Raw genomic sequence first — 15,894 nt, 5'->3', positions numbered from 1 at the left:
ATGCCACTGCACTCCATCGTGGGTGACAGAGTGAGACCTTGTCTCAAAAAAAAACTACAATTCAGTTTGGAATATTTATTACAATCTTCTACTTTGTTGTGGGTTTTTTGGAGGTGCTTTTCATTAGCTTAATTGTCCTAACGCTATTTTTTATTTTAGAAATTTTATATAGATGAAGATTGCAACAACTCTGTATGTCTGTGAGCAGGGCTGCTGTTGTAGGGGGTTTTATGAGATTGCTAATTCAAGTATGTCTTCCTCTGTCAGTGTAGCAAAGTGTGGTTTGTTTGTTGGATGGCTTTTTTTCACCTTTTGAGGGAGAGGATTTTGTATTTCTCAAGTAGGAGTGTGTGTGTGTGTGTGTGTGAGAGAGAGAGAGAGTATAAGTTCTTACAAAATCTTAAATTTCTTTTTGTATATAAGAATCTTACAGAATCTGAAATTTTCTTTTTAGTTTCTTTTTTCATCACCATGTAATTTCCAAAAACACACATTCTTTTCTTTTTACCTCCTTCCTTGTTTTGTATTAGTCAGGGCTTTCCAGAGAAATGGAAACAAAAGGATGGAGAGTTATATAGATATATATCTAAATACATATGTATATCTAGATCTAGAATGAGATTTTTTTTTTTTTGTAAGAAACTGGCTCATGTAATCATGGAGGCTGAGAAGTCCCACCATCTGCAAACTGGAGACCTGGGAAGACCTGTGGTGTAAATTCCAGTCAGTCTGAAGGCCTGAGGACTAGGAGCAACAATGGTGTAAGTTCCAGCCCAAGGATAGGAGAAGACTGCTGTATCAAGCTGTAAGGCAGATAGAGAGAATTCAGCCTTTCTTCCTCCTTTTGTTCGGTTTGGGCTCTTAAGTTGAATGATGCTCCCTTACATTGGGGAAAGTAATTGCTTTACCTATTCCACAAATTCAAATGCTCGTCTTTTCTAGAAACACTCTAATAGACATAACCAGACATAATGTTTAACCAGATATTTGGGCATCTCGTGGCCCAGTCAAGTTAACACATGAAATTTACTGTCACACCTTTGATGCATTACCTTATCAAGACTACTTTCTTGAATCCTCCCTGTACTTTTAATTCCCTTCCCTGTAATTTTTTCTCATCTACGAGTGGTCTTCTTGAGGATTTTTTCACTTAGGCTGGGCTTTCTTTTTCTGTGGATGATTTTAGTTTATTTTAGGCTTTCTGTCCTCACCTCCAGCCCCCTTTTTCTTTTTGCACAATTTTTCTTCCCCTAGATCTATCTGTCCTCTCTGTAATGGGTTAGGGGAAAAGCTTGAGTAATATCTCCACTAGAATGGAGTTTATGTTTTCTACTTTACATAATTTGAAGTTAGTTTGTCTTGTATTAAAAGTGTGAAATTTGTATGGTTTTATTTGTTCTTTTAGCTTTTGAAGGTCTTTTTAGCTTTTGACGGTCATATTGGAGGATTTGGATTTACATGGCCACTAATACCTTGATTAACCCATGAGTTATGAAACTTTATACCAGTTGATAATTTTTTCCCTACTGAAACCAGAGTAGGTTACTTAGTGTTTCCGTATAATGCCAATGGACTGGATTAGCATTCAAGATGAAGCCTGTGTGCTTTCCTGATGTAGGATGAGTCCCTGGTTCTACAGTATTTTCCTTCATTAAATATAGACCCCATTCCCACCACGGGTTTGTATCTTAAGGCAAAGTCATTGCAACATCTTTTCTGCCACTGTATTTGCAAACCCTAAGATGGAACTCCTTTCGCCTTCCATTACACACATGGACGTATTTGTTATAAAGGAGATATATAACCCTCCAAAATGTAAAATGTGTAATCGAGGTAAGAGGTATAATATTCAGGCCAGGAGTAGTGTTGAGGAACTTCCTCATCTACAGTACGCACACAAGCACGCATGCGTGCACAGACACAGATACATACACCCGTGACATATTTAATGTCTGTCATGTTATAGAGGCCACCTGGTAACACACTAAATTACATTATACTTCCACAGTGTGAGGGTCTGGGGACTATACATAGATTTTTGTCTCAGTGATTGATAGATGGTATAGATTCCTAGGAGGGAAGGATCATAAGGAGGCCGTTCAGGAAGGATGATTGTCTCACTTCTAGTTCTTTAACCATTGAGACCAGTGTGAGTGGGCTTAAGCTAAAAGGGGTGTTTAATTGAGTAATTTTGGCATATCACCCCACACCAAATGGCAGCTGGGTTCTCTTAAGGTACTGAAGCCAGGGTGAGTGGTAAAGTAACTTGCTTAAGGTCACACACCTAATAAGCGGCAGAGTTCAGATCTGATCCCAGTTCAACCTGGTGCTAGCCTTAATCATGACAACCTGCTGCCTCTGCTCATTTTCCCCCCAAAATTTCTAGTAATGTCAAGAGCTCCATAGGCAGTGCAGAAGTCATTGAAAACCGGGAAGTGCTACTTTGGTGCCTCCTACCTAAGCTTTGTACTAGAAGCAGTGACACTTTAAGAAAGCTCTTTTAACCTTAAATCATTTTTTGTAAAGGAAACAATTATCATAGTCCCTTATTTTTAAATATTAGATTTTGTGTTGTGCTTTTTCTTACAAAAACTATTTGTTCAAATAGCTGTTTTAGAGTATAGTAATAGTGGATGGCAAAAACATTGTTACCTCAATTCTTAGAAATACTTGCTAGCAAAAACTTATTTTTGACTGTCCAGAGGAATCCTAAAATTTTCTCTGTGCTGCCTTTGTGGATGGTATCATATAATCTGCCAAGTGAGAGGTTAGTGGCAGTCAGGAGCCATCTAAATATTTTGAGAATGTACTAGGAACTGAAAAGGCTTCATAGATACTAAAGTGAGAAAGTGAGGTGGGGGATAATAGTGAATATTGTAATAAAAGTTAAGATGTAATTTTATAAAATGGAAACAGCTGCATGTTAAATAGTGACTTTTTCCAAATTTTGAAATACAGATAATGAAAACTCACTTAGGCTGTAAAAGTAGTAAAGTCAAATAAGCCATTTCTGAAGCCAAAAGTCGGAGTTGACTCAGCATAAAGAAGGCTTTATAAAGTGCCCCTCTTCATTCATGATCCTAATGGGCCAGGTCTCAAAATATTTCAGTAAATGTCCCTGAACTATGTAATTTAATATTCTGCTCAAAGTAAATAATGCTCTATTCATAGTTCTTTGGCATGTTTAAAATTATCTAAGCTTGCTTTTTCCTTCCTTTTTCTCCTGCTTCCTCTCTATTCTGCTAAGTGGCACCTAACTGAGAAAGCTGGCAGGATCATTATTCAACAAATATTTATTGCGCATTGGCCGTCTGCCAGGCGTTGTCCTAGGCAACAAATAGACACATTCAAATGACATAGGCAACATCTATTTTAGATTTCAGAAATAACTATTTTGGCTTTATTGACTGTATAGGTAAATAGATTGTTATTAAATTTGGATATGCTCTTTAGTGTTAATATGCATCATGCTCAAAATCTTTGGAATCTGTTTCTTTTCTGGATCAAACAATATGACATTTATTGATTATTAACCTGGAGATCTGCCTCGTCTTCTGACCAACCACTTCTGTGCACATATCAGCGTGAGTGGATATTGTGGACATAAATGTTGTTTTCCATAGTAATTTAATCACTTAACTAAAAGTGTAATAATGGTGATAGTGATAGTGAGAAGGAGACTGCTGGGAAAATGACTGTGGTCACGAAAGTGAGAAAGGCCTAACAAGACAAGGAATAAATGTCTCCATTGCCAGTAGAGTGACAGAAGTTGGGGTTCTGCCTGCATGCCTGCCTGCCTCTTTTTATCTTATGGCTGTTGCAGTGATCAGAATTGGTCTCCTGTTTTCTCAGCAGTCTTAAATGGGGTCCAGATACTCAGATTTTTCCCCACACCAGGCTTTAGAATATGTTGGTGAATATGAGGATATTTTAAGAGTATGTGTAGCCTATTTTCTGCCTTCCCTTGAGATTTGAAATAAAAATATTGCTAAAATGAAACATTGTTTCAAGAATTATAGCTCCCTCTTATACATTTTTGATATGTTTAACAATTTAGTTTTCCTAAATTTTTATGGACCTTTTAAACATACAGAAACATAGGGAATGATAAAAGGTATCACTGTTTACTCATCATCCATTTATAACAGTTATCAATAAGTGGCCAATCCTGTTTTTTGAATATTCTTCCTTCTCCATTATTGAAGCAAATCTTAATGGTATGGTCTGAATGTCCCCCAAAATTCATGTGTAGAAACTTAGCTCCAACTGTGGTTGCTTTAAGAGGTGTAGCCTTTGGGAGGTGATTAAGTCACAAGGGCTATGCGCTCATGAATGGGACTAGCACCCTTATAAAAGGACTCGAGATTGAAGGGAATGCTCTCTTGCTCTCCCACTTTTCTGTCACATGAAGACACAGCATTTGTACCCTTTTTGCCCTCTCATCTTTCTGCCATGTGAGGACACCTAGACGATACCATCTATGAGAACAGGGCTTCACCAGGCACTGAACCTGCCGGTGCCTTGATCATGGACTTCTTAACTTCCAGAATTGTGAGAAGTAAATTTCTATTATTTATAAATTACTCTATCTCAGGTATTTTTGCTACAGTAGCATGAACATATTAAAATACCCAGACATATTTCATTAAAGTATATGTCATTTAAAATATAAAGATCTCTTTTTAAAAAATATAACCTTAATGTCATATCTTTAAGAAAATGAATAATTATATTTGAGAGATGTCAAAAACTTTTATTATTTATATTACAATAAAGGTTACTACATTAATTACCACAAGCATGAGAATTAATATAACTTAGAGCTTAAGAGTAGGGCTTCTGTAGGAGATACAGGAAAAAAATCCTAAGTTGTTTTTTTCATCTCTGACACAGTCAACATAGAACACTTCATTTCTGGTCACTAAAATGTGTGGAAATGTTCCCCCACCAGCAACCAATCAATTTGCCAGCTGACACCAACTGGGTATCCTGTAATTGAACTCAATTTTAACACTGTCTACCTGGAGACAGTATCAGATCCCTCAGGTTGAGAGTGAGTCCCACAAAACTACCCCCCTACTTCAGATACTGATCGCAAGCCCAGGTTGTGACCTGTGTTACTGACTGACTGGCTATAAATTGGGGTTCCCATGACCCCCTCCTCAGTTTTGATTTGCTAGGATGGCTCACAGAACTCAGGGAAAACCTGTACATTTACCCATTTACTACAGAGGATATTACAAAGCATATAGATGAACAGCCACATGGAAGAGATACACAGGGCAAGGTTTATGGGAAGGGGCATAGAGCTTCTATGACCTCTGGTGGGCATTCCACCTTCCAGAAACACATAAATGTGTTCAACAATCTGGAAGATCCCTGAATCCAGTCCTGTAGAGTTTTTGTGGAGGTTCCTTTATATAAGCATGATTGATTACATCATTGGCCATTGGTGGTCAACACAACCTTCAGCTCCTCTTCCCTTCTCTGAGTTAGTGAGGGTACTGGGAGGTTGGACTGAAAGTTCTAACTCTATCCACAGGGTTGATTTCCCTGGCAACCAGCCCCCATCCTTCATAAGAGCCTTGAGCAATCAGACATTTCATTAGCATACAAAAGACACTTAACACTTTAGAGATTCCAAGAGTTGTATGAGCTTTGTGCCAAGAACCAGGAGCAGAAACAAAATATAAAGTATATTTCTTATGTCACAATATTGTATTCTTGGAGTTAGCCTTAGATTTGAATGCCAGTTTTGCTGGATAACATTGCGCAGGTTAACCTCTCTTCATCTCACTAGGCCGCTGTATTCTCAGCTGTTAAATGCTGACAGTAATAGTTTTAACTAAGTAGGATAGTTGTGAGTTATAAATGAAACAATGCACAGAAAGCTATTAGGATAGTGTTTATGTATAAAACATGCTCAATAATGTTAGCATTATTGTTATTTTTATTTGGAGGTGTGACAAAATACACATAATTAATTTGAGATCCCATTTTTTAGATTAGGCCATGTTTCAAAGTGATTTGTGTTTAATCATGCTCTTCACAGTTTATTTTTAGGGAATACAAAATAATATTGTTTTAATCTATAGGCACATTTATCCTTTTCTCAAAAGCAAATTTGACTTGTTTTAAAACATGTAATAGCATTGAAAGGAATAAATTTAACTTTTAATCAAATCTTGAATGTCTTAATGTATGTTGATGTGTGAAAACTTTGAGATACCCTAAGAGATAAGACCTTTATAATTTTCCTTTGAGATTAAAAATAAAATGCAAATCTAAGTTCCTTTTGTAGTTCCAATATAGAGTAATAGAGAGTTTGGATAATCTATGAACATAAATGTTATCAACAATACTGCTTATACTCTCCTTTCTTCCCTTTGTTTAATCCATTTAGTCTTATTGTCATTGTTTTATACCATTCAGAATGTACAATGTTGGAAGAAATTTGCCTTTGCAAAACTGAAGTTTTTCGTAGCAATATGTTCTGATTATAGTACAACTTGGGGATAAATTGCTTAGCATATGCAGTTCATTTTACAGACTTTCTGGAGAATATTGCTTACTTTTGTTTTTAGTTTTTATTTCTTAATGAAATATACATCATTTTCATCCAGATTGTCCTAATTTACAAAATGACCAATTCAGTTGTTTATTTTTTAAATTATTTTTGATGGCTTCATAAGGTGAAATTTACATATCATGAAATTCACCCATTTTAATTATACAGATTGATTTTTAGTAGATTTCAGAGCTGTGCAGCCACTACCACAATTTAATTTTACAGTGTTTCCATCTCTCCAAAAAGAAACTTAGTGTCTATTACCAGTCACTCTCCATACCCACCCCAGCCCTAGGCAACCACTGGCCTACTACTTTCTTTCTTTTTGGATTTGCCTGTTCTGAATATTTTTTATACAAAAGGAATCATACAATATATGTTTGTGTCTGACTTTTTTCACTTAGTATGTTTTCTGAGTTTATCCTCGTCATATCATATATCAATGTTTTCATTCATTTGTATTGCCTGATGGTATCCTATTATATGGATGTGTCATGTTTTGTTTATCCGTATAGAAGTGATGGACATTTGGGTTGCTTTCATGTCTTGACTGTTATGAACAATGCTGCCGTGAACATTCATGTACACATCTTTGAGTGGATATATTTTTTATTTAAAAAAATTAACGAATACAATAATAGTTATCTGCTATTTGTGTGTTTTTAATTTTGATTTTATTATGTAACAATGTAATACAGTGGAGAGAAGCACTGGACAGAGTTGCAGGAGCCTAGGTTTTTCACAGACTACTTTCTTGTTTTGTGGCCTTAGGATGGCAAATCTGTGTTTCCAGATTTACAAAATGGAAAGGTTAGACTAAATGATCTCTTATGATTTATAAATCTGTTAATTTCTATATTATTTTAAGCAGATTACTTCTCTGTGTCTCAGCTTTTTCAACTGAAAACATTGGGTTATTAATAGAATCATATCTAAATATTAATATGAGGATGAAAGAATATTCTTGGAATATAAAAAAGTATCAAGATAAGGCTGGGACTGTTGTTTTTCTGGATCAAGAATGCCTTAGTGGGAATGCTTTCACTGTGGCCTTAGTGGAGTTCCTGGTAGTAAACTGGTAAATCAGTAATTAGTGGAGGAAGGAAGATTTAGCTACAAGTAATAAATGCCATTTATTGGGTGCTTATCATCCTGAGTATACTAAACTATATATACAAATTTGCTCACTTAAGTCCCAGTCTATGAGTTAGGTTCAGTGATTTGCTCGTAAAAGAAATTAAAGGAATTGCCAAAACCACATAGCTAAGTGACTGGCCGGGAGTCACACCCTGGCTCCAAGGCCGTGATTTTTGCCGCTGCACTAAACTTTATTTCAGGGAGGACAACTCTTTGGAACAGAATCCCATAGTAGAGAGATCTTTGGTGGGGGAAATCTTTTTTTGGGGGAAAGATAGCTAACTTACAGTCCTTATGAGAGAGAAAAGGGATGGTCACTCTATAAATACTTGGTTTTCCATGTGTCCTATGTTTGTTCCAATATGACATTTTAGTAATTGAACAAGTTTAATAGTTGACCAAATTGAAAATTTGCAGAATGTTCTATTGTTTCGGTAGTTTTACTACAAAAAATACAATATATGTTGTTTTTTGTTTTTTAAATTTTTTTTTGAGACAGGGTCTTGCTCCATCACCCAGGCTGGAGTGCAGTAGCACAGTCATGGCTCACTGCAGCCCTGACCTCCTGGGCTCAAGGGATCCTCTCATCTCAGCCTCCTGAGTAGCTGGGACCACAGGTGCACACCACCATACCTGGCTTATTATTTAAATTTTTTGTGGGGGGACTGGGTCACGCTATGTTGCCCAGGCTGTTGTCGAACACCTAGGCTCATACAATCCTCTCGCCTTGGTCTTCCAAAGTGCTGAGATTACAGCATGAGCCAGCATGCCTGGGGCATTTTTTTTCTCCCCCGAAACAGTCTCGCTCTGTCACCCAGGCTGGAGTACAGTGGCACAATCTTGGCTTACTGCAACCTCTGCCTCTGCCTCCTGGGTTCAAGCGATTCTCCTGCCTCAGCCTCCCGAGTAGCTGGGGTTACAGGCATGCACCTCCACGCCTGGCTGATTTTTGTATTTTTAGTAGAGATGGGGTTTCACCACGTTGGCCAGGCTGGTCTTGAATACCTGAGCTCAGGTGATCCACCTGCCTCAGCCTCCCAAAGTGCTAGAATTACACGTGTGAGCCACCGTACCCAGCCCCATTTTTTTTTTTTTTTTTTTTTTTTTATAATGGGACTTTGACTCTGATGAAAGCAACTCATACATCTCACTGGCTTTTTTCTGCCTTGTTAACACTATTATAATTTCCATTTTAAAGCAATATTCCATTTTTTAAGTTGACTTAAAACTTTTTTAACCTTTTTTGAAAACTATTTTTACATTTCGTCCCCTCCCCAATGTAGTGTATGGCACATACCAAATATTTACATTATACAAACAAAAAATTTAGTGCCAAAATTTCAATTCATGATGCAGGCATATTACTTCATTTGAACAAAAGTATTATTTTATGGATTTGTGGTATTGAACATAAAAACATTTGGGTGCTAAAAATTTTAGTATGCCAAGTATATGGAATTAGGTGTCCTGTAATACATCTGAACCTCTGTTCCAAATGCATTTACATCTTATATATCTGGAATATTACATTTAGTCTGAACTCAGTGGAAGGCATGTATGTTTTTAACTAAGGAGAGAGGAAGAACGCTTCTTTCTAGAAGGAAGACTGGGAGAGAATGAGATTTGGTAATGACCCAGAGAAATTCTGAGTTGAAGAAGAGGAGAGGAAACACCTACAGCAGGTGAAGAGGAGTTGGAATCTGGAAATTAAATCCTGGAATTTGTGAAGTTATTGTGGCTGTATCCACTTCCACCTCTGGTGATGGAAGGAGACCTCACCCAGCTATGTGAGCTTAGTGGACACATGCATGCCTTGGAAAAGGAAAAGGAAACGGTTCAGGTTTCTGGAGCTCAACACAAGGCTTAGATGCAGAAAATACACAGGTAGAGAACTCATCTAAGGGAACTCTGGCAATAGATAATGAGGTCCTAGCCATGGGGGATACTCTAAAACTGGGGGTTCCAGGAATATCTTGACCCTCCTGGAATTCCACAGGTGTGTGATTTGCTTCTCTAGTGCAATGTTCCTTTTTCCTTTTGCTGCTCCTATTTTGGTGAAGAAGCAGTCAAAGTAAGGATTTATCTGTAAATTAATAAGAGCCAAAGATTTTAAAAAATTTTCATATATTAATATGAAAGTTAAGGAACTTTAAATCTGGACCTTCAGAAATGGAGGTTTGCAGTTGCTAAGGGTTCGGTAGAATTGCTAGAGGGGTGGAGAAGGGACAGAGTGAGAAGGATGATCTGGGGTAGTGGCTTATATTGTAGTTTTCGAAAAGGGTTTTTAAGTGGTGGGCTGTCATTACCTTTTGCAGTAGACTTTTGAATTTTAAATATAGTATAGGACTTTTAATGTCCCACTAGGCTTCTTAATGTATATTTTTTTGTTTCTTAAGGTGGATTAGCAGTATTTTTATAGAAAACTTAAAATCTCAGAGGCTTTCTTTTCCTTTCTTCTTTTCTCCATTTCTTATTCAGTAAACTAGTTCTTGATTCATGTGGTAAAAATGACATTATACAGTGATACTTTAGCTTTCAAATTAATTTAGAGGAGTTAGTTACACTTTTGGATAAATCTGTATTTTGGTGAAAGCCCTTTTTAAAAATAATTTTCATGTTAGGTCTACTCAAAGAATTGTTGTTCTTTCCTCTACAACTGTCAATATTGTTGCAAAACCAGATTAGTAATCATGCACTGGCACCTGCAGTAACACAAAAATTACTTAAGATTTCCATTGTTGATTTGCTTCACCAATTTATTATCCTAAAGTTGAATAATGTTTATTTCTGTATAATTTTATATATGGATATGTGGAGTGATAGAGCACTGAGTACCTGTATGTTTTAATTTTCTAAAATTGCTCTTACTTTGTAAAAACAGTTGAAAATATTTCTAATCTCAACTTAAGAATAGTTATAACTATAGTATTTCTTCTGGAAATACAAAGCCAAAGAGCCTGCATTCTAATTTTGTTCATTGCCATTTTGTGTCTATGTGATGTAGACTTATTAGAGATGATTTAATTACTTCTAGGCTATCGTAATGGGTTTTCACTGGTTGTTAAGAAATGCTCCTTGAAGAATTTAACTGAATTTTCCAAATAAACTGGTTGATTTATATTTATTGAGAGAAGAGTTCCAGTGTACCCACTCACATCATCAATTACAGTCTGTCATAAAGTGCAGTTTGCCCAGTCTTGATTAAAAGGCCTGCGATTCTGTTTTCTGCTGCTGAATACATCCTCTGCTGCCCTCTAATGGCAGCCCATTGGTGGCACCCACTGATGTCCATCTTAACCACCAAGAACTTGCTGTTCTTGGCATCCAGCAACTTATATAGCTGCGGGATCTTGGGTGGCTCTCCCAGTAAAAAGACATCTGATGGGAGCTCCTTTGAAGGAAAAGCATGCACATGTGAATCCTGTGATTTTCCCTCCAAGTGTTGGCATTCAGGTAGTTGTGACAATGTTAGGATTCTTAGAGTAAGTGTTTTACTTTTCCGTTTGTTCGTTTTATTGTTCATTTATCCATTAATTCATCAGATGTTTTGGAATACCAGAAATGTCTACCACCTAGACTTCTCTCAATCTGTTAGGTTCTTAGTATAGATTTGTTGAGTGGGTGAATGAATACAAAAGTAAATTACTTGGTCTCTGCCCTTGGGGAGACAAAATGCAAACTTAAATAAAGCCTTGGTTGCCTTTATTTTCCTCTTTAAATCTCCACAATATTGGGAAAGATAGTTAAACTAGGAAGTGGATACAAATATCCATGGAAACCTAGTCTCCCTGTATTTCTAGTTTTCAGAGTTCATCATCTCTAACTGTAGAAGGGCTTTGTTCTAAGAAGTACTTATTTTGTACCTGGAAATGATACTACTTTTTTTTGGTGCTTCTTGCTTTTGGTTGAAAGTAACACACAATCATGGTTGCATTTTCCTTTGTATTTACCAGCCTCTAAGGCACTTAATTTGTCATAAACTCTGGCTTTCTGTGTCTTTTATATTTAATGAACTATGATTTAAAATAGGTGCTGCTTTAAATGACCATATAAATATGATAAGTGCAGTGGTGTGTATTTTTTTTTTTTTGTTACTAATGTTGTGAATTCTTTAATTCTTTCATTTCTTAGCCTGCTTTACAAGACAAGTTTTGTTTTTGTTTTTGTTTTTAAGGTATTTTCCTTTCTATTCTTCATTGTTTCGTATTAGGTAAATGTCTGTTATTGGCTTCATTCCTTGTTTGAGAGTATAATCCACTCAGATATATTTAGGTCAAATATCCCATTGTAGAAGAATGTGGACTAGTATGTTTATGTAATTTTTAAAGTTTATTTTAAATTATTTTTTAAATTATACTTTAAGTTCTAGGGTACATGTGCACGATGTGCAGGTTTATTACATAGGTGTACATGTGTCATATTGGTTTGCTGCACCCATCAACTCATCATTTACATTAGGTATTTCTCCTAATGCTATCCCTCCCCCAGCCCCCCAATCCCTCAACAGGCCCCAGTGTGAGATGTTCCCCGCCCTGTGTCCAAGTGTTCTCATTGTTCAGTTCCCACCTATTAGTGAGAACATGTGGTGTTTGGTTTTCTGTCCTTGTGATAGTTTGCTGAGAATGATGGTTTCCAGCTTCATCCATGTCCCATCAAAGGACATGAACTTATCCTTTTTTATGGCTGCATAGTATTCCATGGTGTATATGTGCCACAATTTCTTAATCCAGTCTATCATTGATGGACATTTGGGTAGGTTCCAAGTCTTTGCTATTGTGAGTAGTGCCGCAGTAAACATATGTGTGCATGTGCCTTTATGGTAGCATGATTTATAGTCCTTTTGGTATATAACTAGGATATAAGGGGATCACTGGGTCAAATGGTATTTCTAGTTCTAGATCCTTGAGGAATCGCCACAGTGTCTTCCACAATGGTTGAACTAATTTACACTCCCACCCACAGTGTAAAAGCGCTCTTATTTCTCCACGTCCTCTCCAACATGTTGTTTCCTGATTTTTAATGATTGCCATTCTAACTGGTGTAAGATGGTATCTCATTGTGGTTTTGATTTGCATTTCTCTGATGGCCAATGATGATGAGCATTTTTTCATGTGTCTGTTGGCTGCATAAATGTCTTCTTTTGAGAAGTGTCTGTTTTTATCCTTTGCCCACTTTTTGATGGGGTTGTTTTTTTCTTGTAAATTTGTGTAAGTTCTTTGTAGATTCTGGATATTTGCCCTTTGTCAAATGAGTAGATTACAAAAATTTTCTCCCATTCTATGGTTACCTGTTCACTCTGATGGTGGTTTCTTTTGCCGTGCAGAAGCTCTTTAGTTTAATTAGATCCCATTTGTCAATTTTGGCTTTTGTTGCCATTGCTTTTGGTGTTTTAGTCATGAAGTCCTTGTCCATGCCTATGTCCTGAATGGTATTGCCTCGGTTTTCTTCTAGGGTTTTTATGGTTTTAGGTTTAACATTTAAGTCTTTAATCCATCTTGAATTAATTTTTGTATAAGGTTTAAAGAAGTGTTCCAGTTTCAGCTTTCTACATATGGCTAGCCAGTTTTCCCAGCACCATTTATTAAATAGGGAATCCTTTCCCCATTTCTTGTTTTTGTCAAGTTTGTCAAAGATCAGATGGTTGTAGATGTGTGGTGTTATTTCTGAGGCCTTGTTCTGTTGATTGGTCTGTATGTCTGTTTTGGTATCAGTACCATGCTGTTTTAGTTACTGTAGCCTTGTAGTATAGTTTGAAGTCATATGTGATGCCTACAGCCTTGTTCTTTTTGTGTAGGATTGTCTTGGCAATGCAGGCTCTTTTTTGGTTCCATATGAACTTTAAAGTAGTTTTTTCCAATTCTGTGAAGCAAGTCGTTGGTAGCTTGATGGGGATGGCATTGAATCTATAAATTACCTTGAACAGTATGGCCATTTTCATGATATTGATTCTTCCTATCCATGAGCATGGAATGTTCTTCCATTTGTTTGTGTCCTATTTTATTTGAGCAGTGGTTTGTAGTTCTCGAAGAGATCCTTCACATCCCTTGTAAGTTGGATTCCTAGGTGTTTTATTGTCTTTGAAGCAATTGTGAATGGGAATTCACTAATGATTTGGCTCTCTGTTTGTTTATTATTGGTGTATAGGAATGCTTGTGGTTTTTACACATTGATTTTTTTATCCTGAGACTTTGCAGAAGTTGCTTATCAGCTTGAGCAGATTTTGGGCTGAGACGATGGGATTTTCTAAATATACAATCATATCATCTGCAAACAGGGACAATTTGACTTCCTCTTTTCCTAATTGAATACCCTTTATTTCTTTCTCATGCCTGATTGCCCTGGCCAGAACTTCCAACACTGAGTTTAATAGGAGAGATGAGACAGGGCATTCTTGTCTTGTGCTGATTTTCAAAGGGAGTGCTTCCAGTTTTTGCCCATTCAGTAGGATATTGGCTGTGTGTTTGTCATATATAGCTCTTATTATTTTGAGATACATTCCATCAATACCTAGTTTATTGAGAGTTTTTAGCATGAAGGGCTGTTGAATTTTATTGAAGGCCTTTTCTGCATCAGTTGATATAATCATGTGGTTTTTGTTGTTGGTACTGTTTATATGATGGATTACGTTTATTGATTTGCATATGATGAACCAGCCTTGCATCCCAGGAATGAAACCGACTTCATTGTGGTGGATTAGGTTTTTGATGTGCTGCTGGATTCAGTTTGCCAGTATTTTATTGAGGATTTTTGCATCAATATTCATCAGGGATATTGGTCTAAAATTCTCTTGCTTTGTTGTGTCTCTGCCAGTCTTTGGTATCAGGATGATGCTGGCCTCATAAAATTGAGTTAGGGAGGATTCCCTGTTTTTCTATTGATTGGACTGGTTTGAGAAGAAATGGTACCAGCTCCTCTTTGTACCTCTGGTAGAATTTGGCTGGTCCTGGACTTTTTTTTGGTTATTAATTATTACCTCAATTTCAGAGCGTGTTATTGGTCTATTCAGAGATTCAACTTCTTCCTGGTTCAATCTTGGGAGGGTGTATGTGTCCAGGAATTTATCCATTTATTCTAGATTTTCTAGTTTATTTGCATAGAGGTGTTTATAGTATTCTCTGATGATAGTTTGTATTTCTGTGAGATCAGTGGTGATATCCCCCTTATCATTTTTTATTGCATCTATTTGATTCTTCTCTCTTTTCTTTGTTAGTCTCGCTAGTGGTCTATCAGTTTTGTTGATCTTTTCAAAACCCCAGCTGCTGGATTCATTGATTTTTTTTGAAGGTTTTTTTGTGTCTCTATCTCCTTCAGTTCTGCTCTAATCTTAGTTATTTCTTTTCTTCTGCTAGATTTTGAATTTGTTTGTGGTTGCTTCTTTGGTTCTTTTAATTGTGATGTTGGGGTGTCGATATTAGGTCTTTCCTGCTTTCTCTTGTGGGCATTTAGTGCTATACATTGCCCTCTACACACTGCTTTAAGTGTGTCGAAGAGATTCTGGTACCTTGTGTTTTTGTTCTCATTGGTTTTAAAGAACATCTTTATTTCTACCTTCATTTCCTTATTTACCCAGTAGTCATTCAGGAGCACATTGTTCAGTTTCCATATAGCTGTACTTTTGAGTGAGTTTCTTAATTCTGAATTCTAATTTGTTTGCACTTTGGTCTGAGAGACAGTTTGTTGTGATTTCTGTTCTTTTACATTTGCTCAGGAGTGCTTTATTTCCAATTATGTGGTCAATTTTAGAATAAGTGCGATATGGTGCTGAGAAGAATGTATATTCTGTTGATTTGGGGTGGAGAGTTCTGTAGATGTCTATTAGGCCTGCTTGGTGCAGAGCTGAGTTCAAGTCCTGGATATCCTTGTTAACCTTCTGACTCGTTGATCTGTCTAGTATTGACAGTGGGGTGTTAAATTCTCCCATTATTATTGTGTAGGATTCTAAGTCTTGTTGTAGGTCTCTAAGGAGACTTACTTTATGCATCTGGGTGCTCCTGTATTGGGTGCATATATATTTAGGATAGTTAGCTCTTCTTGTTGAAGAAGAGCTTTACCATTTCTTTACCATTATGTAATGGCCTTCTTTGTCTTTTTTGATCTTTGTTGGTTTAAAGTCTATTTTATCAGAGACTAGGATCGCAACCCCTGCTTTTTTTTGCTTTCCATTTGCTTGGTAGATCTTCCTCCATCCA

At 36.7% G+C, this 15,894-nt stretch overlaps 1 protein-coding gene across 4 annotated transcripts in view; it reads left to right on the top strand.

Annotated features, from left to right (window-relative positions):
• The window catches only part of SESTD1 (SEC14 and spectrin domain containing 1), a 150,305-nt gene that overhangs the window by 34,434 nt on the left and 99,977 nt on the right, over positions 1-15,894 (top strand). The window contains exon 1 of one of the 4 annotated variants that reach the window (XM_031651387.1): positions 655-4,551. The exons of 1 other annotated variant lie outside the window; for it this stretch is intronic. Coding sequence is in view for 2 of the 3 variants with exons in the window: in XM_021923758.2 (XP_021779450.1) it covers positions 757-761 (5 nt within the window). In the remaining variant the exon portion in view is untranslated. Of the gene's footprint in view, positions 1-654; positions 4,552-15,894 lie in introns of those variants that run through there. 2 more of the 4 variants (XM_021923758.2, XM_017946685.3) reach the window with 2 other exon arrangements.

The sequence above is a fragment of the Papio anubis genome, chromosome 10 (genome assembly GCF_008728515.1).
Source record: "Papio anubis isolate 15944 chromosome 10, Panubis1.0, whole genome shotgun sequence".
NCBI lineage: Eukaryota > Metazoa > Chordata > Mammalia > Primates > Cercopithecidae > Papio > Papio anubis.
This window is presented reverse-complemented; position numbering and strand designations above follow the sequence as displayed.